Consider the following 23,282-nt stretch of genomic DNA (forward strand, 5'->3'; position numbering starts at 1 on the left):
ACCTGGTCTTAAGGTCTCCTGTCTCTAGAACGCTCTTTCCTGTACACGTTAAAATTCACACGGTTCCTGCCTCTAAACACACCGTGTAAATAGGGCAAGTGGAGCAGAGCTGTTTGGTGACTGCACATGCGCACACACTCCAAGCACGGCTCAGCCCCAGGGCAGTGCCAGCCACGTGTTCCCAGGTGACCACGCGGAGCGGAGCGCGAAAACAAGAGATCTGGGTACACGTGCACAAGCTCTGGCGAATGAGAACTTAGTCTTGCAGGGTCACGAGACTAGACCTAGGAAACTACACTTCCCAGAAGCAGCTCGCGCTGGACGCCTTTGCTAGATGACGTAGTTCCGGGAAGGCACGGGTCGGATAGGCTGCGGGGAGGAAGTGGGCGGTTCTAAGCGTCTGGCGCCCTGGCCTACTTCCGGTAGGATCGGGGTACTAGGCGGCTGAGGCGGTGCGGGGCTGGCGTTGTCTCCTGAGCTTTTCCAGGCGTGAGTAGCGATGGCAGCGGCTTTTCGGAAGGCGGCTAAGTCCCGGCAGCGAGAACACCGAGAGCGAAGCCAGGTAGGACCGCACAGGTCCCACGAGTGCTGGCCCGTGGCCCCGTGTGCCTCCCTCACCCCTTTCTCCTCCTCACCTGCGGGACCAGGTCCCTTTGGCGCGTCGCTGGGGCACGTAAATAAATGCAAATATATGCTAATGATGCCGGCGTGCCTGGGGCGGAGCCTCGAAGCCTGGGGAGGGGAGGGGGGGGTCGTCGTTCCCGTTCCCTGCCTTACTCCCGACTGGTTCTTTGGGTATAGTCAAAGCTGTCTTGCGGAATTTCAGTGCGGAGGTAGTTGGGTGAGACGCCGTGTGTAAAATGCTTGACCTGGGAGGAAGGTGAGGCCAAAGCGCATACCGGCTGGAACTGGAACCCCCATCTAAGGGTGCAGAGCCCTGCCCACTGCGTAGGGGGGCGGGGGTCAGTAACCCAAGAGATCGGTGCTGATAATGTAACACCGACAGGCGTGGGCTTAGCGCAGAATCTTATGAAGGTCTGCCGTATACGCTTTTTATGTCTCAGGCCATTAATTTTTTCCATCCCCATTGTACAGGTGAACAAACTGAGGCCCAGAGAGCAGAAGTGACTTGCCGAGTCCTAAACCCCAAATTCAGGTGGATAAACAGTTGTAGGACTTCTGTGGAGAGTGTGTCTGTGTTGGGGAGGATGAGTAGAAACTAGTTTAATATATGCAGAACCAGCGCATCCATTTCACGGTGCTTAGAAACCACATATACAACCTAGTTATCTGGTCCAACTTCATTTTGCAGGTGGGGAAGAGAGGGAGAAAGATGTGTCCAAAGTTGTGTTGCTTACTGATGGGGGGAACTAAGGCCTCCTAACCAGAGTCAGTCTTCCTCCTTAATAGCATTTATCAGGTATTTATTGTGCACTTACTGTGTGCTCAGTCGTGTGCTAGGAGCAATAGTGCAATTTGCCACCTAATTGTGGTACCTGTTTGAACCTATTTGTGGGCCTATCTAAAAGTAATGATAGGGGCGCCTGGGTGGCTCAGTCCTTGAGCGTGACTCTTGACTTCTGCTCAGGTCATGATCCCAGGGTCATGAGATTGAGCTGGGCTCTGCCCTGACAGAGTGGAGCCTGCTTGGGATTCTCTCTTCCCCTCTCTCTGCCCACCCCACTTGCTTGCTTGCTCGCTCAAAATAAATTAAAAAAAAAAAAAAAAAAAAAAAAAAAAAGTAACGATAGCTGTGTTTGTTGTGGGCCAGAGCCAAAAGTGCAGAATGCTTTACTCGTTATCTCATTTAACTGTTGACACCGTGTGGAGGTAGGTACCGTTATTTTCTCACATTTGCAGATGGGGAAACTAAGACTCAGATAGGTTAAGTAATTTGCCTAAAGACATACAGCTGTAGTTGGCAACTGGCAAAGCCAGAAATCAGACCAGGAATCCAGAGGCCACTAAAAGATGAATAAAGAGGCACCTGTAAAAGGGGAGCCTGGGTGGCTCAGTCAGATGGGTCTCCGACCTCAGCTCAGGTCATGATCTCATGGTTCTTGAGTTCGAGCCCCGCTTCTGGCTCTGTGCTGGCAGCTCAGAGCCTGGCGCTTGCTTTAGATTCTGTGTCTCCCTCTATCTGCCCTCCCCCATTCACACTCCATGTCTCTCTCTCTCTCTCTCTCTCTCTCAAAAAAAAAAATATATATATATATATATACATATATATATATATATATATATATGTATATATATATAAAAAGAGGCACCTGTATAAGAGATAGCACAGGAACACTGCCAAATGAGGAATTTGAATGGGAAAAGTAGAGATGATGCGGGAGCTTCCTGGTGAAACTTGCTGAACTTTGAAGGGAATGATAATAGCTGTCACTTTTTGAGCATTGATTGTATGTTAGGTACAGCCCAACATGCTGTACAAGGATGATCTCATTTAAATCTACAGCGTGTCTATGAGGTGGATGTTATCCATATTTTCCATATGAGGACTCTGGTGCTTAAAGAGGTTGAATAGTGTATCCAAAATATCAGTTGTAAGTAGTTGGTTTGGATTAACAGAGAAGGGGAGGGGCAGGAGAGAATCCCAAGCAAGCCGGATGCAGGGCTCAAACTTGTGGAACTGGAACTCAGGAACCATGGGACCATGACCTGAGCCGAAACCAAGAGTCGGACACTTAACTGACTGAGCCACTGGCACTCCAGAAGACAGAGGGCTTCTAAGGCTGGACATAAGCATGACACGGTCATGTTTGAGTAGGAATAGAGGATTTTTGTGGGAGAGGTAAGAAGAAGGCCATGCTGGAAAGATGGGTAAACATGTTGACCAGGGTACTCTATGTCTGGGTAAAGTTTGGACTTTATGCCATAGGTTCTTCACTGAGGTGGTGGGCCAGCTACTGAAGATGTTTTGTATGGAGGGAGTAGGTATAATTAGGTGAGCTACTTCAGATGCAATAGCCAGTCTTCTATAACTCAGATCCCTTTGAATTAGCGTTTTTGTAATTTTTGGGTAGATAGCCAGTATCTATGATTCCTGGATCATAGAGTATTTCTGTTTTGAATTATTTATTTATTTATTTATTTATTTATTTATTTATTTATTTAGTTTTAGAGAGAGCGAGTGAGAGCATGCATGGGAGAGAGGGACAGCAAGAGAGGGAGAGAGAGAATCTTAAGCAGGCTTCATGCTCAGTGTGAAGCCGGACACAGGGGCTCAGTCCCATGATCTGAGCTGAAGGCAAGAATCGGACGCTCCACTGACTGAGCCACCCAGGCCACTCTCTAGTTTCAAAAAAAAAAAAAAATTCTTTTTTTTTTTTTTTTACATTTATTTATTTTTGAGAAACAGTGAGACAAAGCATGAGCAGGGGAGTGGCAGAGAGAGGAGACACAGAATCTGAAGCAGGCTCCAAGCAAGCGGTCAGCACAGAGCCTGATGAGGGGCTTGAACGCATAAACTGTGAGATCATGACCTGAGTTGACCTGAGGTCAGTCGGACACTCAACCGACTGAGCCACCTAGGTGCCCGGGCCACCCTCTGGTTTTAATTTTTGAGGAACCTCCATACTGTTTTCCACAGTGGCTGCATCCATTTTCATTCCCACCAATAGTGCATGAGGGTTCCTTCTTCTTCACATCCTCGCCAACGCCTGTTTCTTGTGTTTGTTGTGTTTTTGATTTCAGTTTGGCTGTTATTTTAATTATTGAATTATTTGTTGCATCATTTCAAGGATAAAAATTGAGCAAGGTAACTTAAAAATGTCATCTGCTAATATTATACAAGTTTAAACTTGTGTGTAGTATTGTATTAGAAGTGTATGTACCTTGGGGAGCCTGGGTGGCTCAGTTGGTTAAGCGTCCGACTTCAACCAGGTCACGATCTCGCGGTCCGTGAGTTCGAGCCCCGCGTCGGGCTCTGGGCTGATGGCTCAGAGCCTGGAGCCTGCTTCCAATTCTGTATCTCCCTCTCTCTCTGCCCCTCCCCGTTCATGCTCTGTCTCTCTCTGTCTCAAAAATAAATAAACGTTAAAAAAAAAAAAAAGTGTATGTACCTTCTCAAAAATTGAGATTATTCAGAGCAGGAGAAGATGCGGTCTCTTGTGGGAAAGAGCACAGACTCTGGCCTGGCATAGAGTGGGTTCTGGTTCTAGCTTTGCCAGTTATTCTGTGTTCTTGGGCAAGTCATTCTCTAAACTTTATTCCCCTTTTGGAAAATTGGGATAACAATTGTATGTTTTATCTACTTCTCCTGTTTGTTGTGGGGATTAAGAGATTGTGTGTAACAGGCACAGCAGATTGCTTTGTAACAGAGTACGTGCTTAATAAATGTGGCCTGTTATGATGATGTGGGCAGAAACATCTAGCACAGATACTGACATATATTAATTGCTCAACAAATAGCTTGTAGAAAGATAATACCAAGATATAATCCTTGTGCCTTCCATGCTATCCAAGTTCTGTGTCAGAAGGGTATTCTGTGTCACACTCGGTTTTCTCTCTTACTTCTTACCAAAGGAATAATAATAACAGTAAACATGTGGTGGGTACTTGCCTTGTGCCAGGCCAGGTGCCAGCACTGCCCCTTACAGAGGCTCATTTAATCCTAATGATAACCAGGGGAAGCAGGTATTGTTATTCTCGTTTTAAAGTTAGGAAACAGCAGCTCAGAGAAGTGAAGTGACTTGCATAAGGTCACAGGTTGTTAAGAGGTAACGCTTGGATTTGAACCCAGTTCTTGGACTCTAAATTTAGAGCCCTTACCACAGTTGCCTCCCTGTTATTATATTTTCCCTTCATAGTATTTTTTAAACCCTTGGATTAAGGCTGTAGTAATTTTAGTACAGCTGGCAACTGCTTGCTTAGTGCCGAGTCATTGTTGCCTCTCTCTGTCCTTAATAGGCCAGGAAACCTACTATGGCAGTGCTTATGACCTCTCTGGCGTCCGTATAGTACCTCTCATCCTTGGGCAGAGCCCAGTGGGGGAGGGAAGGGAACAGGGTAGCAAGTTGGCTCCAAGGACATGGATTTACTGAGCACTCCAGAGACTCTTGTTCTTGTGCGGTGTCATGTTGATTTGGGCATGTGTTTGCTGGGGGAACTAAGCACTTTCTTTTTTTTCCCTTTTGTCTTCTAGCCTGGCTTTCGAAAACATCTGGGCCTGCTGGAAAAAAAGAAAGATTACAAACTTCGCGCAGAGTGAGTTCGGTTTCCTGGTAGAGGTGCTGCCAAGAAGGTTGACCACTTCCCTGCACGGCAGCTGGATTGCCCAAGTGTCTGATGGGGGATAATTTCCTGCCATTGATAAAATGGCCAGAACGCTGGCAACCCGTCAGATACTTGTTTGTGACCCTAAACTTCTCTCTTTGTTTGGGCAGAGCGTTATTTATTTAACTACAGTTGCACTGCGAATTTTTTCTAATTCTGTTGTTCCAGATAGTTTGCTCATAGTGGCTTTGATTTGCCCCTGCCTTGGTGTTTGAGCCAAAAGCAGAATCTCTTTTTTTCTCTCCCTCCTCTTGAAATGCAAGATAGAATCTAAAATTCCAGTTGTTGAGTCTCTTACATCACCCCGTGTGTGGTGTGGAATGAAGAGATATGAAAGATGGATTCATAAGACTGAGCGTGGGTGATAATGAACTCTGAAAACATTTCATAAAACAATTACCTCTATTTTTCTTCTTTGGCACTTTATTTGGAGAATAAATTATAATTATTTGTTAACTGTGCATGTCAGCTGAGGTCCTTTTGTGCTCCTGGTACAGATGGTGATGGATTAAGTGGATTGCTCTGGGTCCCAGAGTTAAGGCTAATAATGATAACTGAGTGCTATTATTGGATTAGGTAGTGTTTTGGGAGACTTGCAATATTTACACTTATTTATTCCTCCCAACAACCTTCTGGGATACTATTCTCATCATACCCATTCTACAGATTAAATTAAGATGCAGATTGGTTAGCTAAATTATCCAGGATTACTTAGCTAGAAGTGGTGGAGTTAAGGTTTTAATCCAGATAGTCTGGCTTCAGAGTCCACGATTCTAGTCAGTATGCTATTCTGTGCTGTGTAGTTTTGGAACCTTATTTGGTCAGTTGGTGCCCAAGCTTGCATCAGAACCCTTTCTTTTTTTTAAACGTTTATTTTTGAAGGGGAGAGAGACCGAGCGTGAGTGGGGGAGGGGCAGAAAGACAGGGAGACACAGTATCTGAAGCAGGCTGCAGGCTCTGAGCCATCAGCACAGAGCCCTATGCGGGGCTCAAACCCACGAGCTGTGAGATCATGACCTAGGCTGAAGTCAGACGCTTTACCGACTGAGCCACCCGGGCGCCCTGATCAGAACCCTTTCTAATGAGCTTTAATATGTGCTTTCTTTGGTGTTTCTCTCTAAAGATGTAAATAGCGCTAAAACATGTGAGATGGGGACAGTTTCAGGTGAATTTTGGGATAAGAGAGTAGCCTACAGTGACGGGATCTCAACATTAGTGACAGTGGAGTCTGGATCAAATCTAGTCATTGCTCTGGCTTTTTTGAGTTTCATTTTGTATGAACTTTAGATGCTTGTAAAGTGTGCTCTTGTGGGTTTTTTGTTTGTGCTTTTTTGTTTTTGGATTTTTTTTGTTATGAACTTCACTTAAACTGCCTTTTAGTGACTACCGGAAAAAGCAAGAGTACCTCAGAGCTCTCCGGAAGAAGGCTCTTGAAAAAAATCCAGATGAATTCTACTATAAAATGACTCGGGTTAAACTCCAGGTGGGTACCTAATGGATCAGTTGGTATTCTGAGCTCCAACTCAATAAAGAAAATAAGATGGGGGAAGAGATGGAGAGGAAGGAGCCTTGGCCTTTATTTAGCCCTTCTCCACTTGGTCCAAATGCTCTTGGTCAGTATCCAAGGCAAACTGTCCCTTCATGAACAGCATGCATTTCTACTCCTGAATCTGAGTTGTCTTATGACTAGAGCTCTTCTTTCTTTTTTTTCCTTAATTTTTTTTTTTAATGTTAATTTTTGAGAGAGAGAGTGCAAGTGGGGGTGGGGGGCAGAGAGGGAGAGAGAGAGAGACAGAATCCGAAGCAGGCTCTAGTCTCTGAGCTGTCAGCACAGAGCCCGACGCAGGGCTTGAACTCACAAACCGTGAGATCATGACCTGAGCCAAAGTCAGACTTAACTGACTGAGCCACCCAGCCACCTCTGCCTGGAGCTGTTCTAAGAGTGGATGATGAGGTGCTAAATTGAACATGCATCTAGGCGCTTAGTACATTGGACTGCTGTTGCAGATGGCATTCAGTTGTCTTTGTTCCAGTCATAAGCTATGCTGACAGCTTATCAGTGATTTTAATCTAAGAGGGACTGTATCTTTTAAATCTGGATTTTAGGATGGAGTTCACGTTATTAAGGAGACTAAGGAAGAAGTAACTCCAGAACAGCTGAAACTGATGAAAACCCAGGATGTCAAATACATAGAAATGAAAAGGGTTGCAGAAGCTAAGGTAACAACTGAAGCCCTTTGTTCTGTTGTATTTTCGTTAAGGAAAGAAATGCAGATTCAGTGACTTCAAATTATAAGTTGATTTCTTCTTGAAGTACTTGTGTATGGTATAATGATTTAGAAGTGTAGTCAGTATGGTAGAGTGGAAAGAGTTCAGATTTGGAAATGAGACAGACTTAGGTTTGAATTCTGGCTCTGCCATTTATTAGCCCCATGATTATGGACAAATTAACATTCTTGAGAGATTGGTTCCTCATTTCTATTTCATGGGATTGTTGTAAGGATTAAATGAGTTTTGTGGAATGTGTAGCCCAGTCACTTAACTGTGGTTGGTGCTTGATGGACGTTTAGCCGTTCTTTGAAAGAATGAAGCACATTTTTTGCTGGCTCATGATAATGATGTGAAATGGTTTACACTTTTGACATTCATCTCTGATACCCTGGAAGAACCCAGTGTAAAATGAGATCCTGTTCTGTATTCTAGAAAATAGAAAGACTGAAATCAGAGCTCCATCTGCTGGATTTCCAGGGGAAGCAACAGAATAAGCATGTGTTTTTTTTTGACACCAAAAAGGAAGGTATGCAATGTTTGAGGGTTTCTGGGATAGTCTAGCATGTTGGTGTATGTTTGGTGTTAGTGCCTTAAGAATTGTCTTGACTTTCAGTTGAACAGTTTGATATTGCCACTCACCTGCGAACAGCCCCGGAACTTGTTGACAGAGTCTTTAATAGACCCACAATAGAGACCTTGCAGAAGGAGAAAGTGAAGGGGGTTACCCAGCAGACTCGACTTAAGGTAATTTTCTCCGTTGTTTTCAGGTCTGAGCTTAGGAGAATCTAGGATCCACCCTCCACCCCCCCAACCCCCCGCATTTACTATAATTAAGGAAAGCTCATTAAGTTCCCTTAGAAAAGTGGAAGGAAGATGTGGTGATGGGATGGGAATGGACGAAGGTTCCTTGGTTTTTAAGATTGGGGGGTGTGTGGCATAGTGTGGCTTAGTGGTTGGAAGCTTAAGGGTTTGGCTTTATTTTTTTTAATTAAAAAAATTGTTTTAAATGTTTTATTTATTTTTGAGTGTGAGAGTGTGAGTAGGGGAGAGACAGAGAGAGAGGGGAACAGAAAATCCTAAACGGGCTCTGATAGCAGCAAGCCCAGAGAATGGCTCAAACTCACAAACTGAGATTATGACCCAAACTGATGTCAATCAACTGAGCCACCTAGGTGCCCCTGGTCTGGCTTTTAGATTTGCATTTGAATCCCACCTCTCGCTCTGGGCTTTGTGCCTTTAAGACTTGTGACTGATGCCTACCTTGTAAAATGCAGAGAGAGGAGGGGACACTGAAGATTTTGGGATTTGGTATATTCTGATACTGAACCTTCAGCAGCAAATACACATCTCAAAAAGTCTTTACATATTATACATTTGTAACCAGAATTTTGTATTGACTTTTCCTTATGGTGCTTTCCATCACTGTAACTGGGTTTGTGCAGAAGACATGCTTTTTCTCAGAGCCTTCTGGAGTTGAACTCTCACTTCTGACTGATTCATTAAAAGAAAAATGCTGTCAATGTGTTTCAAGCAGACAGCTGTTCTGTTTTGATTTGAATCATTTACACCGCATCAGCTTTGCTTCCAATGTTTAATTTCACAGCAGTTTCTCTAGCTCAGAGGCAGCTAAACTTGCGTTGGTAATATAAATACCCCTAATTAGTTTGACTATATTGGGTAATCCCATAAATTTGACAGTCTGTGTAATAAAGTGAAAACAAAAGCTGTCTGAAACCACTGCTGCGAGACTATGCTAGAATTGGTGAATTGTTTAAATCTGAAGCCCAGTGATGGTCCCCCCTTGTAGATAACACTTCCAGCTGAGGAGCCGGCTGACTAGTATTCTCGTGATAACCCTGTTTGTCAATTAGTTGTATTTTCAATTAGCTGTGTCACTAACACTTCTCAAGTGTTATGGTGGTCCCTAAAGAGATTAGTGCTCCCAACAGAATAGTTCACAGACATGCCTTGTAAGTTGGAAAGATTTGGATCTTGCTGTTCTTGTCCAGTGGTGTTGTTTCTTCTGGTTGTTTTGTTTAAAGCAAAAATATTTTCATTAAGAGACTGATGGTGGATTGTAAGGGAATTTTTAAAGCAAAAATATTTTCATTAAGAGACTGATGGTGGATTGTAAGGGAATTTTTAATCTCTCTGTAACTTGGAGGGGTGGGCAGCCCATGGATGAGCTGTAGGAAGTCTGTGAACACTCTCATTCCACACAGACATTTTGTGCAGATAGGCATATGCGTTTGCACAAATTTGCACCAACACACATACACATTTATTTCAGGAAAGAATCCACAGCTTTCATCAGTTTCTCAGGGGTTCATGATTCCCCCAAATTGAAGGGCCACTGGCCTTTGAGGGGATATTTCAGCAGTGAGAATTCTCAGGTCAGCTTCTGCTGAAAAAGTCCTGCTCTCTGAGTTCTGTGGTTCTCAGACACCTGCACACTGTCCATTAGCCTTTCTATTCTCTGTTCACTTTGTGTAGGGTTTCCAGGATTGGCTCATTCCTGCATTGCCTTAGGTAACCGGGACGCTCACACAAAGGTCAAACAGCTTAGTGTAGTAGTGGAAAGATTCCTGGGACCCGTGAGACTCGTGGGACAGTCCTGACTCTGTTCCAGGTGAACCTTGTGTCCCTGGGCAAGTCTCCAACGTTCTGTTAGCTCTAGAATCTGGTGTTCCTAAAATGGGCAATTTTATGGTCCCTTGTGTTGATTCTGAGTAAGGAGGAGGGAGTTGATGAAACCATTTATGCATTTGGACTTGAGTGGATTAAAAGCAGTTTTTAATTCATTTTTATCTTGTTAATTTTATTGAAAACGGGTGTGTATTTCTTCCACAGCGGATAGCTAAAGAAAGGCAAAAGCAGTATAACTGCCTGACGCAGCGGATTGAACGCGAGAAGAAATTGTTTGTTATTGCACAGAAAATTCAAACACGCAAAGATCTTCTGGTAAGGAGAGAGAGCCTTAGGCCCTTCCTTTTATTTTATTTTTTTTCCTTTCTCTCTTGTAAAGGTTTTAACTTAGACTGGATTTCAGCTGTGTGTAAATCAACCCCAGTGAAAATGTCTGCTCCTCAGGGGCAGTGGTTTGAGCCAGTGTCTGTTACTCTGACAGTGTTGAAATGTTCCTTGATTAAGAAGGTAATAAGGGGTTTATTAGTCAGTGCTTTGGAACAGCAAAGGGTAGGATCAGGTAACATATGAACTTTATAGCTTATGAGCAGCTATGTGTAACATTTAAGCAGGTTAACAAAGCAGTGTGTGTCACTCATTGGTGTTTAAAAATAGACAAAATTGTGTTGTTAAATAGCACAGCTAAGGATTATGTGATGCACCTTTCATATTAGTACCATTCCTCTAAATGTCAAATTCTTCAGCTTTGTAGATCGTTCAGATCTGCCTTTCTCAACTAGGGTTCCGTGTGAGAATAAGCCCTACAGAAAAATGATTTGACTCCCTGTCTTCTCAGTTTTTCTGGAAACTTCAACATAGTAGTAGCATTATAGATTCCCAGGGGAGAACATGATTCACTGCATCTGGGGATACTTGAGGGTAGTAGGGCTTTGTCCTTCCTGTACTTTGAGAAGGACTGAATTAGGGGCTTTCCAATAGGTAGTTTATTAACCTTCCTGTTTTACAAAATGCTATCCTACCATTTACTGGTAACCTTTTTAATCTTTTGTAGGACAAAACTCAGAAGGTGAAGGTGAAGAAAGAAACAGTGAACTCCCCAGCTATTTACAAATTTCAGAGTCGTCGAAAACGTTGAAGTGGTACAGATGAGCTTTGTCATTCCATACAGAAGAGAATTCCTTTTTTTTTCCCTGAGTAACTTCACATTCCATTAGCCTGAATGACATGATTTTTCCTGTTTGTAATTTTATTATAGATCTGACATGTGATATTTTTCTGTGGACACCATTAAAGCCCCTTCCCATGTCTTATTGTTTTGAGGGTTGTGAAATCAGCCCTAGTTTTATATTCCTATATATTTTTTTTCCTTATGAAAGTTATATAATCTTATTACTGCAAATTTGGAAAATAAATGAATTCTTCCCTAATCCCAGTACTAATTGAGGAACAATAAATAGTTATTAGTGCTAGCAGCTAGGGCAATGAAAGTGAACAAAACTGTGAGTATTTTGGTTTATTTCCTCCATTCTTTTTTTTTTTTTTTTAAGTTTACTTATTTATTTTGAGAGAGCATGAGCAGGGGCAGGAGAGAGGGAGAGAGAGAATCCCAAGCAGGCTCTGTGCTGACAGCAAACTGTGAGATCATGAGCTGAGATCAAGAGTTGGATGCTCAACTGGCTGAGCCACCTAGGCACCCCTATTTCCTCCATTCTATAAAGGTGTGTACTGGTTTTTAATTACGTTTTTGTGTTTTGTAGTTGTAATTACAGTAAACAATTTTACATCTTTTTTCACTTCAATTCTTCCATTTTGTTACATCACTTAATTTTTTATTTTTTAAAGTTTACTTTGAGAGAGAGCATGTGCATACATGCAAATGGGGGGAGGGGTGGAGAGAGAGAGGAAGAGAGAGAGAATCCCAAGTTTGGGGCTCGAACTCATGAGCCGGGGGATCATGAGCTGAGCTGAAATCAAGAGCTGGATCCTCAGGGCACCTGGGTGGCTGAGTTGGTTAAGCATCTGACTTCGGCTCAGGTCATGATCCATGGGTTCGAGCCCTGCATCGGGCTCTGTGCTGACAGCTCGGAGCCTGGAGCCTGCTTCTGATTCTGTGTCTCCCTCTTTCTGCCCCTCCCCTGCTCATACTCTGTCTCTTTCTGTCTCTCAAAAATGAATAAACTTAAAAAAAAAAAAAATTAAAAGTCGGATGCTCAACCAACTGAGCCATCCAGGTGCCACACATCATTAATTTTTTTAAAGTAGTATATGCCCATAGTAGAAATTAAAATAAATATTTTTAATGCTTGCATGTTTGATTTAGTGGGCAGACTGATTTTACCTTCCTTCCTTCTGTGTTTATGGATATTCAGTGGCTTCATAAAGTAGCCAAGGAGGAATTTTCTTTCTCTTACGCTTTATAGCTACAGATAGAAACCCTTGGAACTAGGAACCCATGGTGGCACCTCATTATTGATGAAGCTCATATCGGACAGATCTGGCTCTGTTCCTGCCCTCTGCACTTCTGGCCAGCTCCTGATTCCAAGGCTGTAGATGGCTTGGTACAGGCCTGTGCCCTGGAGGTGCGGACTGCAGAGCATGTGTAGCAGCTCCTTTGTCTTCCCAGAGTCTCACTCTTCCTGTCTATGTCGGGGTGGTAAGCTGAGGCTGGTCAAGACAGGACTGAGCATGCTTGGAGCAAATGTGGGAGGAGCAGAGTTCTGGGAGGTGTGCTTACACCTCACCCCTGGAGGAGGAACAGCTGTGCCTGGATTTTAAAGAGAAAACGAAAATCATTGTTAAAACTTAATAAGTTTCTATGACTGCTAGGCTCCTATATAAAGCCTAAAATGAAAGCATGTTTCCTCAGGGTGTACCCAGTGGGATTTAGATTTGGGAGCCCTGGAAAGTAGGAAGAAGGGCCAGGGAATAGAAGTTAGTAGCTTTTGCCTTAAGGAAGGAAATGCTTCACAGTCTCTGTGTGAACTTCTTTTGGGGAGGTGGTGAGCTAAGTAAATGTTAATGGTCTTATGACATAGAGGTCTGAGTCCTGAGCCAGGGAAGGGATTTATCCTGTGGATATTGGACAGGAGTGGGCAGAGTCTGTTCCTGGGATAAACCAGCTTGGTGCTGCTACTCGGACTCGTATCCCTTGTCCCTGCTGGGTAGGAAGGTGGGAGGCAGGGAAGGGATATACCTAATGCCTTCTCTTGAAGGTACAAAGGTACACACACTTCATTAGTTCTCACTTTATATTTACTTATTTATTTTTAACGTTTTTTTATTTTGGGGAGATAGCATGAATTGGGGAGGGGCAGAGAGACAGAATCTGAAGCAGGCTCCAGGCTCTGAGCTGTCAGCACAGAGCCTGAAGTAGGGTTTGAACCCACAGATCGTGAGATCATGACCTGAGCCGAAGTCGGATGCTTAACTGACTGAGCCACCCAGGCGCCCTGGCTCTCACTTAAATAGGCTTTCAGGGTACTACCCCTCGGGCCTCATGCACACACGTATGCGCACACCTATATACCCTCTGGTAAACGAACGTGCCACCAGGGTTTCACATCCGCTGGTTAGGTGCTAAGTAAGTCCTCACGTGTTCTGTAGGTATACAGCAATGCTTCATTGAAGAGGCATGTGTGTAGGCAGGAACGTCTATCCTTTTGGACTACCGTAAGTTCCAGATTAGAGATAGAGAACTATAAGGAGATAAAATCAGGTGTCCCGAATTGCTGTTAACACTGAGGGCTGTCTCTGAGGCCCAAGGAGAGCTTGCCTGCCCCTTGTGATGAACCCAAGACAGATGCCCCAGCCTCCTGGGTGCCGAAAATAGGCCAGGACCTTATGCTTTGGCACTCAGTGGGACCTCGGACTCCTGGCTCATTGCTTGGGAAGGGGAGAGACTGTTGTTTCCTTAGGATCCACACGTCCAGGCCCCAGAGGTGGTTTGGGCTCTTGGTGGAGTCCTGCTCTTGCTGTGCCAAGGGGAATGCGGGCAGCGTAGGGAGGTGGAAGGCATTGCTCTGAGTCAGAACCTGTGTGGTTCAGGTCTCGTACAAATGAGGTCCCCAGAGTGTCAGCTACAATAGCTGACGTGGAACGTCGAGGTTTCTCGGGCAGGGAACCAACTATCCTGCCTGAGTCCTACTCCACTGCCTCTTAGAGCCCTTCTGACTCCAGCAGTAGAGTGTCAGGCCTTAGCTTTATTCTCGGATTAAATCTTTTTCTAACTCTAGAGGGAACTGATTCCTGGCAACAGGGTAGGAAAGGGCCCAGTAGATGGAGCTGCTGCCCCTTCTCTGGGTGCTGGTGTCTAGTCTCTTAGCACTCTTGGCTTCTGTTGGAAGCATCCTGTACTACGTAGGTGCTTAGTTCCTATTTATTGAATTCAGTGCCTTAGAGGAGAACTCTTAGGAAAAAAGGTTTTTTCCACCCCTACTCCTGCAGTTTGAGGTAAGTGTGGTCCCAAAACAAGGAAGGGGAAGGAGAGGGCTTTTCCCTTCACGTTTCTAGTAAGGCCCATGCAAGGAAGTCTGTTGAGTACCACATCGAGAGGGTGGTTCCACCAGGAAATGGTAGGGGGTCTCCCCGTGAGCAGTTGCGAGGGTTTATGTCTAGCTCGCTGTCTCTCCCCCGCTGCTGGTTGTGGGGCAGTCAACAATTAGAGCTGCACATCCTCCAGCAGGGAAGGCAGCCAGCAGACGCAGACTTGCTCTGCCTGCCTGTGGAGGCCGGTGAGGCCAGGGCCTGTTGGGACCTGAACGAGTGAGGCAAGTGGGTATGCGGTGCCGGCCTCCCTCCTCAAGCTCTCCCTGTGCATCCGTTCACAGCCTTGTGCACAGGGTGTTGGGAGAGGGCGGGCCGAAGCTTGGGTGGGAGTTTTGACCCAAAGCCCCCGGCGAGTGGAGGAATTGGGGGTGGACCCGAAATACTATTGGGGCTGAGCTGGTGGTTTCTTGGGCTCGGGCGGCTGCCTCCTGGGGTTAGAGGGTACATGCTCTCTTGCCCAGCAGGTCACCGGGCCTCCCTCCTGGCGGGGCTCCCACCCAGCTCTGTGGGTTTGTCTCAGCAAAAAGTGCAGGGGAGGAGTGGAGATGAAGCTACGAAACCCCGAGAGGCAGAGCTGGCTTTCCCAAGTCCACCCCTTAGAGTTTGGAAGCTTAAGAGGCTGGCTGGGTCATGCTTCTGCTTGTTCTTTCTACACCGCTCTGGTCGGAGAGCAAAAAAATCTCTCTGGTTTCTTCAGACTCCCTGTACGGAATCTGCGTGTTCCTCATTCCTAGACCCATCAATGTTGCATTTGGAGTGTTCTGTCTCCTCTGTATCTGTCCAACCAAAGTTTGTACCTAGTTCTCTCTGTCCGGTCTTGCGTGCTTCACTTGATAGCCCTCATCATGAGAGTAACTGTTTCCTCTCACATCTGGGGAGCAAACTGCTCGGTGCTGGGGCTGTGGTGCAGTCCTGAGTCCCCGGCTTTGGTGGTTGTAGACGTTGGTCCAGTACAGACCCCAGGACCTAGCAATTTCTAGGCAAGAGGAGCTTATGTGGGGACTGCTATGTTTGGGGTTAAGGGTGGGAAGGAAGCCCTTTCCATTCCTCTTGTTGTCTGTCACCTGATGGCCTTGCTCACATCATAAGTGTTAATTGAGATTGTGATGCCCCGGAGGCAGCTGGGCAGCCCCCCCCCCCCCCCCCCCCGCCCTGAATCAGCCTGACTCATTTACAGCTTTCTCCGAGTTACCCCAAAGGCTTCTCTTTTGAGGTGACAAATGTGGGGTTGGTTTCAGGTTTCATGTTTTTACATTACTAGGTGGAAAAAAAAACCTTTCCAAACCAAAAAAACCAGCTTTTACAGCAGAAACAACATGTCCCGAGAGCGCTGGAAATTTCCCCTGTCCTCTCTCTGCTGCTCAGCCACAGAGACCAGTGACGGACAGAGGGGTTAAGAGGAGGGGGTTGGAGCTGAGGCAAGTGGAGCGTTGGGGACAGCCCCTTTGGAGGTGGCAGCATCTGCTTTCCTGCTTAAAGGCAGGGGAGAGCCTTTGCAGGGCCCTGTGGTCTCCAGTAGCCAGCGGTCGATTGCCAAGGGACAGGGGCGGTCAGCTCAGGATAGACAGGGGCTGGGGAAGGGAACCACCTCACATCTCTTGCTAATTTGATCCCTGGAGATCGGGGGCAGGTCCCTCAGAGAGGGCTCTTTAGGTGGAGCAGTAGGTGGGAAGCTGCAGGATCCATCTGGCACATGGAGACTGGGAGACCACCCCTTCCTGTTACTGGCTGGTAGCATAAACTGCTCCCCGCCTGCCCCCCAGTGGGGGCAGATGGCCTCCATGGCAGATGGAGACCAGGCCAGCAATGGCTGGGTGAGCTTTCCGGTCCCAGCCTGGCCTCCCTGGCTAATAAGACAATTGAGAGGGGCAGTGACAGGGTGTGGTGTGTGTGTGTGTTTAGTAGGAGACAGAGTCCTGGCCTTCTTGGGCCATTGTGGAGGAGAGGTAAAGAGGGAACCCTACATGAAGTCTGGATCTTGGGGGCATGCCCAGGTTTTCTGTGTAGAGGTGGCAGGTGCTCAGGACCCTGACGCTGCCCACCTACCCAGGCTCCCAGAACCCCCAGTTCTCGAGTGAAGGGGATGGTCCCCGGGGTGGGAGTCTCTGTTGCAGCTGGAGCCTGGTGGGCTTGATGCAGACCCCCTGCTAGGTCCCCAGAGCTGGGCCTGGGCAGCAGCTCCTCCCAGAGGACGTGCCCGTTTATTATGCGCTCGGGCTCCCTCACTGCGCAGGCAGGCAGCGGCCTTCATTAGCGGAGGAGCTGGGGTCTGTTTTGGCTGCCTCATCAGCATCAGTGAACTGCGTCCCTGCGAGATTTGATACAATTTAATTAACCTAATTAAAAGCTCTGATTGCAGAGATGATTGGGGTAGCGCCAGCAGCGACTGCATATTTATAATGAGCTGCAAGGTGTGGGACCGCAGCCAAACGCCACGCATCCTAATGAGCGGGAGCTGAGAGCCAGGGAGCGGGAGAGGGAACGTTTATTTTTGGCAACAATGCCCAGTTCCTCCCTGCCAGGGAGTCAGAGACCCAGGGAGTGAAGACCATCCTGCCCACTGAGCTCCTCTGAGCAAGGTAGGAGTGGGAGCATGTGCTCCCCACGCATTCTTGTGCCTTTGGACGCCCACGTGAACGCACAGTGCCCGTGTTTGCCGCTTACGGAGTGGGGGGCTGGGACCCCAGCAGTGCACTTTCCCTGCCTCTCTCCATCTCTGGGAATCGGGCTGCCTTCTGTACCATGAGCCCTGGTTGGAGGAAACGGCTCAGTAGAACCACCTGGATTTTAGGACTTCGGGATCCCTGGGCTGTTCTCTCCGACTTGCCAAGGCAGATCCAGGCTGTGACAGGATTAGGCTGAGAGGCTGGGTGGGCATCGGAAAGGGGGTCTGGATGCCCGGGAGACCCCGGTGAAGATTTTGGGGTCTGGAGCAGACCGGAGAAACAGCAGAAATGGACTTCCAGCTCCTCTCAGTGCCCCAACTCACTGTCTTCTGAGGATGGTGTCCAGAGACGGCCATCTCCCCTGGACTCTTCTCTGCCACTGCTTCTGTCTGGGGACTCTTGGTTTGTCTGACTCAGCGTTTCCACTGTAAATCACATCTAATAATAACGAGAGTGAGAGTCGGGGCAAAGATGCCGTGGGTGAAGGGGGCACTGGTGAGAAGGGGCATGCTGCCCAGGTGCACTGGGGTGTCGAGCGGTGAAGGAGCTCTCGGGTGGCGGGAATGGGGGCTGGGTTCTGGAAGCCACCGTCAGAGGCCTTAGGGGGAAGAAGATGGGAGCAGCCCTCCTCCCGCACCCCCCTCCCTGCCCTGGGAGCTTGTGGAGGTCATGAGCTCATCCTGGCTGGCCCAGCCCCCCAGTGCTCTGCTGCCAGGACAAGATGAGATTTGTCCCCAGCCCACCTTGCAGAGCTGCAGCTGCTCAGCTCCCTTATCAATCTTCTCTGTGGGTTTAATCATCTCTCTGTCATCCTGCTGGGACAGCCCTCCCCTTCCTGGCCCCGGCTTTCCTCCAATCCCCCTCCCCCAGACACACCATCTCTCCTCTCCTGGACTTCCCTTCTAGGAGGCAGAGGGTGGGCCAGGACAGCTTTGCCCCAGGTTTAGTCTCAGTGGTGGGGCCAAGGGGTCCCTGTTTCTGGAAGGAATAAAGGGGGGGCGGGGGTAAAGGTGGTACTGATGGAGAATCTGTCCTAGCCAGGTCCCCATTATCTTTGGCTTCATTCCAGGCTGGGTAGGACAGGGTCTGGAGGTTGGCCATGAAGGCCTGCAGCCCAGATCTAAGAGATTGTTGTGTAGGTGCAGTATCTATCCCGTCCTTCTTCCTCCCTTCTGCCAGCCCCTTGGGAGCTGTGTCCACCCACGGCCATCCAGGCAGCCAGCTCTGGCCTCTTTCCCTGGGTGGGTTCTGTGGGGCCAGGCTACATGGAGCCTTGTGGGCCCAGGGGCCTGTGGGCAGGAACCGCAAGCCCACAGCTTTGCGTGCATCTTGGGAAAAAGGGTGCCCAGGAGTCAATGGAGCCTGTGTTGTGGTCCAGGCTGGGAGCCAGGCCGCAAGGGGATCTGGGGCCCCTCCTAGTGCTGACGTGCAAGATGACCTTCAGGGCAACTCTTCAACCCTCTCTGCTTCACTCTGTTTCCCCTTTAGAGCATTTGGGGCAATGGGCAGGGGGCAGGGGTGGCATGGCGTGGTGTATGTGCCCCTTGGAGGGAACATGAGAGAGATGGTCCTTCTTCCCCTGCTCATGGTCCCACTCAGGCATTCAGTGCAAATGGAAAGCTGGCTTCTTCCCATTTCTCAGAAGGGGATGGGAAGTGCCAAAGAGGGATAGGATCCAGGGGAGCATCACCCAGCTTGTCCTCAAGGTGGGGCTGAGAGATACCCCCCCCCCCCCCCCCCCCGCCCAGCCCCAGAGGTTCCTCTCAGATGGAGACCATAGGTTCTAGAGGGGCACTGACTAGTCTTGGGCTGGAGGGGGCTGGTCCAGTTCAGCCCAAGGCTGGGCTCTGTAGGACAATGGTATGTTGATGAGGATTTGGTTTTGGTCTCACATGACCTGCTGGGGGTGGATGGACTGCACGTGGCTGATCCGCCTGGGCTGACCTTTGGTCGCTGGCTAGGGAAGAGAGGAAGCCATGAAGGTCTCCTGCCCACTCAGTGCCCTGGGCCCCCTGCCACCCCCACCCCAGGCACTGCCCTCTGGGCACACGCACTCTGTCTTCACCTACCTTCTCTTAATCTCTCTCTTCCCTTTTTCTTTGCTTGTGTGTGAATGTATGTACGTTGTGTGCGAGGATGTGTGTTTGTGCAAGTGTGAGAAAGGCACCTGGAGGATGAAGGACAGTGAGAAAAGAAGCCCCTTTTGTGTATCCTTTCTAATCGAGAATGAACCTAATTTCTTCTGTTGTGGGGACAACGCCAGACTAGGACCAAAGTGTGCGTGCATGCATGTCTATGCACGTGTGTTCACGGGCAGGGTGGACACGTGTGCTCATGTAGAGGGCACTGCTTCCTACCCTGGCTTATCCTATGACCTATGTCCTCTGGTGGGAGGGGGGTGACTTCTGTGGTCTGCATCTTCCACCTCCTGCTGGAAGCCACATCCCTTATCTGGCACAGGGCCAGGGTGTCACTTTCAAAAGGGAAAAAGGAAGACTTCTTTGGGGTTGTGCAATTATTATAATCACTTGAGTGAACTAAAAATTAGCATTCAGTGAGGAGGCAAGGCATGCATGCACACACACGTGTGCAACAACATGTACACGTACAATGAGAGCTATACACAGACAAGGATATGTAGAGGGAAAATCAAGATACAGAGAGACAGGGATATACTTACAGGAACACCTGTGATTCTTTATTTTAATTTTATTTTTTTCTTTAAGTGTTTATTTATTTTTGAGAGAGAGCAGCGGAGGGACAGAGAGAGAGGGAAATACAGAATCTCAAGCAGGCTCTGCACTGTCAGTGTAGAGCCCGATATGGGGCTCGAACTCATGAACCACAAGGTCATGGCCTGAGCCAAAATCAAGAGTCGGATGTTCAGGGCGCTTGGGTGGCTCAGTCAGTTAAGCGTCTGACTTTGGCTCAGGTCATGATCTCATGGGTCATGGGTTTGAGTCCCGTGTCAGGCTCTGTGCTGACAGCTTAGAGCCTGGAGCCTGCTTCAGATTCTGTCTCCCTCTCTCTGTCCCTCCCCCGCTCGCACTCTGTCTCTCCCTCTCTCTCAAAAATAAAACATTAAAAAAAAAATTAAAGAGTTGGATGCTCAACCAACTGAGCCACCCAGGTACCCCTACACCTGTGATTCTTAAATGGGGTTATCTGTCCTTCTTTTCCTCACCAAGATGCTCAGGTGGATGTAGCAAAGGGGGCTATCTCAGGAGAATCTTTCCCTGAAGTCCCTAAAGGGTGGAGGGCAAGCCAGTACAAATGATTTGATACAGCAAACATTACGTGAAGATTTTTAAACGAGCTCTCCTTCATGGGGAGCCCCAATACAACTTTTTCTCTAAGGCTAGTCTACCACTTCACCCCCTCATTGGCCCCGGTACTATGTGGAGGGAAGTTAAGTTTCCAGACTTGGCATTAGGTGGGTGTGGGTGCCCGGATACTGGCATGGGGAGGCCTGTGGGTGAGAAAGGGAGCGCATGTGTGCCCTCAGACTTATTCTCCAGGTATCTCTCACATTAACAGCTTTGAGTGGTTTGGCTGAGGAACATTTCTGGATGTTTCTACCTCCTTCCCCTTTGTTCCCTTTTTTGCTCCCCTACACCCTCCCCTCCCCAATATAGTTCTGTTAATCCCATTGGATGCTGGGCAGATAGTGCAGGGATGGTCTTTAGCACTGAAGCAGAAAGGACAGAGCTGGGAAGGGCTGGGTTGGGGGCTGGGCCTGAGGTTGGTGCGGGGCACAGTGGGGTCGAGGCTGAGTTTCGAGCTGGGATTTGAAGCTGAAGCCAAGTAGAGCATGGACTAAGGTGGGGTTGTTGGAGGTTGGGTTGGCAGAGCATCTCTTTCAGTCTTGACAGGATTCTGAGAAGCCTGTTTTTGGAGTCCAAGGCAGATGTTCTCCCCCAGTGAAGGGAATGTTTGGTGTCTGCTGTCCCCTTGGAGGGGCGGGATAGATCCCCTCCCCCTGCTCCCCTCAGCTAAGCAGAGTCATACATCACCAAGGGGCCGGGGCTCCCTAGATGTATTGCCCTAATACGTCGCTATAGCAACCCCACTCGAATCCTGCATTATTCTAATGTGGTCCCCCTCCCCACTGTGATGTATAGCTTGGGTCTCAGAGCTGGGAGGCCCCTTCTCTGAGTCTGCTACAAGTACCCCAGGGATGGGTGGGTCGGAGGTCAGCTTGGCTTCTTTGGGCCCTGTCTTGCTTCTCTTCACCCTGGGCACGGGATCCTTTGTGAGCCTGGGTATGGAGATGGGGTCTGGCCCATTAGCCCACCCACCCGCCTGCCCAGAGAGGGGAACCGGCAGGCCATGTGTCCTGGCCCAGGCACACGAGTGCCTGACGCACCGACCCACGCCAGCCTGCCTGGCCTGGGGACCTGAGGCCTTGGGGTTGGGGGCCAGGGCAGGACAATGGCTGCATTCCTGCTGTGAGCCACAGGCCCCCATTGTTCCTGTGGACACTGCCTACTTGAGGGTTGTGATTCTGGCCCTCACCCCATGGGGGGCGTAGGATGCTCCCTGGACCACTCCCCCGCGGGACCATAGAGGGGTGATTCATGGGGTGGCCAGGGCATAGCAAGCCCCAGCTGTGCCCAGATTCTGGGGGGTGGGAGGGGGAGGCCACTGAGGGTTGTTTGTGTCACGGGGGGTGTGTGTGTGTTGAATAGTCAGAGGACTCCAGGCCATGGACACCAACCACGTCATCTCCTACCCCTCCTCATGTGTGGGCCGGTCAGAGAGGCCCCATTGTCAGAGGGGCAGGCCCACCCAAGCTAGAAGGGAAGCAAGAATTGAGAGGGGCCACTTCAGAGCTGAGAGGATCCAGAGACCACCCCTCACACCACATTGGTGGGAAAATTGAGGTCTGAACAATGGCAGGGACTTGTTTAAAGTCACACAGCCAGGTGGTGACAGGCCTAGGACCAGAACATTTCTCCATATCTCCCTGGAGCTGAGATGCTGCTGCCATTTGTGGTAGAAAAGACTGAGTTCCAGTGGCGATCTTTAGCCTTGGCAGAAGTTAGGTTTATAAGCACCTTCCTCTCCTCTGCTTCCTTTGAAATCTCTCTAGTTTAGGTCAGCACTTGGCATTCTTGGAGTGAGAAAACAGAGCTAAGCGGAGTCCTAGGGCCACACAGAAGCCATACTGACTGCATCCTCTGTGGAGCCCTGAAGAAATGAATGGCGCGTGGAGGTTCCCAGTGCTCTGACACACAAGATGCATAGATGCAACAATAGACTTCATTGTTTCCTCCCGAACAATGATCTCACGTGGGTCCTCACATGCCTACCCTACATGACTGAGAGGTAGTGAGGGGAAGAAGCTAATGCAAGAGAATTTTAAGGACAGGGGGGCTGGTCTGATTTATCTCTGTGTTCCCAGTGCTCAACATAGGGCCTGATTGTTAAATTGGATCATGGGATGTGTGGATGGATGGTGGGTGGTTGGATAGATGAATGGGTGGGTGGTTGAAGAGGTGGTTAAGGGTTGCATGGATGAATGGATGAGCTGGTGGATAGACGGACCGATGGATGGATAAATAAGTGAGGGAATGCCTACTTCATATGTTAAACTCCAGGGATGACATAACTTGGGTCATACCATGGATGGATAGTGGAGTGAGGCCTGGACCCAGGCACCTGGGACCCACCTTCGATGTTAGGATGCCCTGTAGCATAGTTTGTTGGTTAACCTCTGGGTAGGGTGGCAGTAGAACCAGGAGTTGGGGCCTGGAAGGAATCTACACTCATACTTAGTCTCATAGTAAGTGGCTCCCCAGGATCCAGGAGCCTTAGTCCTGAGTTGAGTCTTCTGTGCTGGGATCAAAGGAAGGGGTGGGAGCCCATTAG

The 23,282-nt window shown here is 48.3% G+C and overlaps 1 protein-coding gene across 1 annotated transcript; it reads left to right on the forward strand.

Annotated features, from left to right (window-relative positions):
- Nucleotides 1-400: 400 nt before the first annotated feature.
- UTP11 (UTP11 small subunit processome component) lies at nt 401-11,999 on the forward strand. The gene is made up of 8 exons (XM_043574542.1): nt 401-562; nt 5,153-5,214; nt 6,664-6,766; nt 7,390-7,503; nt 7,987-8,080; nt 8,168-8,298; nt 10,405-10,515; nt 11,252-11,999. Exons 1-8 carry the CDS (start codon nt 500-502, stop codon nt 11,333-11,335), a joined length of 762 nt encoding a protein of 253 aa, XP_043430477.1. The 5' UTR covers nt 401-499; the 3' UTR covers nt 11,336-11,999.
- Nucleotides 12,000-23,282: the final 11,283 nt, after the last annotated feature.

Source organism: Prionailurus bengalensis, chromosome C1 (assembly GCF_016509475.1).
Source record: "Prionailurus bengalensis isolate Pbe53 chromosome C1, Fcat_Pben_1.1_paternal_pri, whole genome shotgun sequence".
Lineage (NCBI taxonomy): Eukaryota > Metazoa > Chordata > Mammalia > Carnivora > Felidae > Prionailurus > Prionailurus bengalensis.

What these genes read in the sequence shown, in the direction of transcription:
- UTP11 (XM_043574542.1), top strand. Translation starts at nt 500, where the DNA reads ATGGCAGCGGCTTTTCGGAAGGCGGCTAAGTCCCGGCAGCGAGAACAC. An exon ending in GATTACAAACTTCGCGCAGA is followed by an intron (nt 5,215 to 6,663) that starts GTGAGTTCGGTT and finishes ACTGCCTTTTAG; the next exon opens with TGACTACCGGAAAAAGCAAG. An exon ending in CCCAGCAGACTCGACTTAAG is followed by an intron (nt 8,299 to 10,404) that starts GTAATTTTCTCC and finishes TTTCTTCCACAG; the next exon opens with CGGATAGCTAAAGAAAGGCA.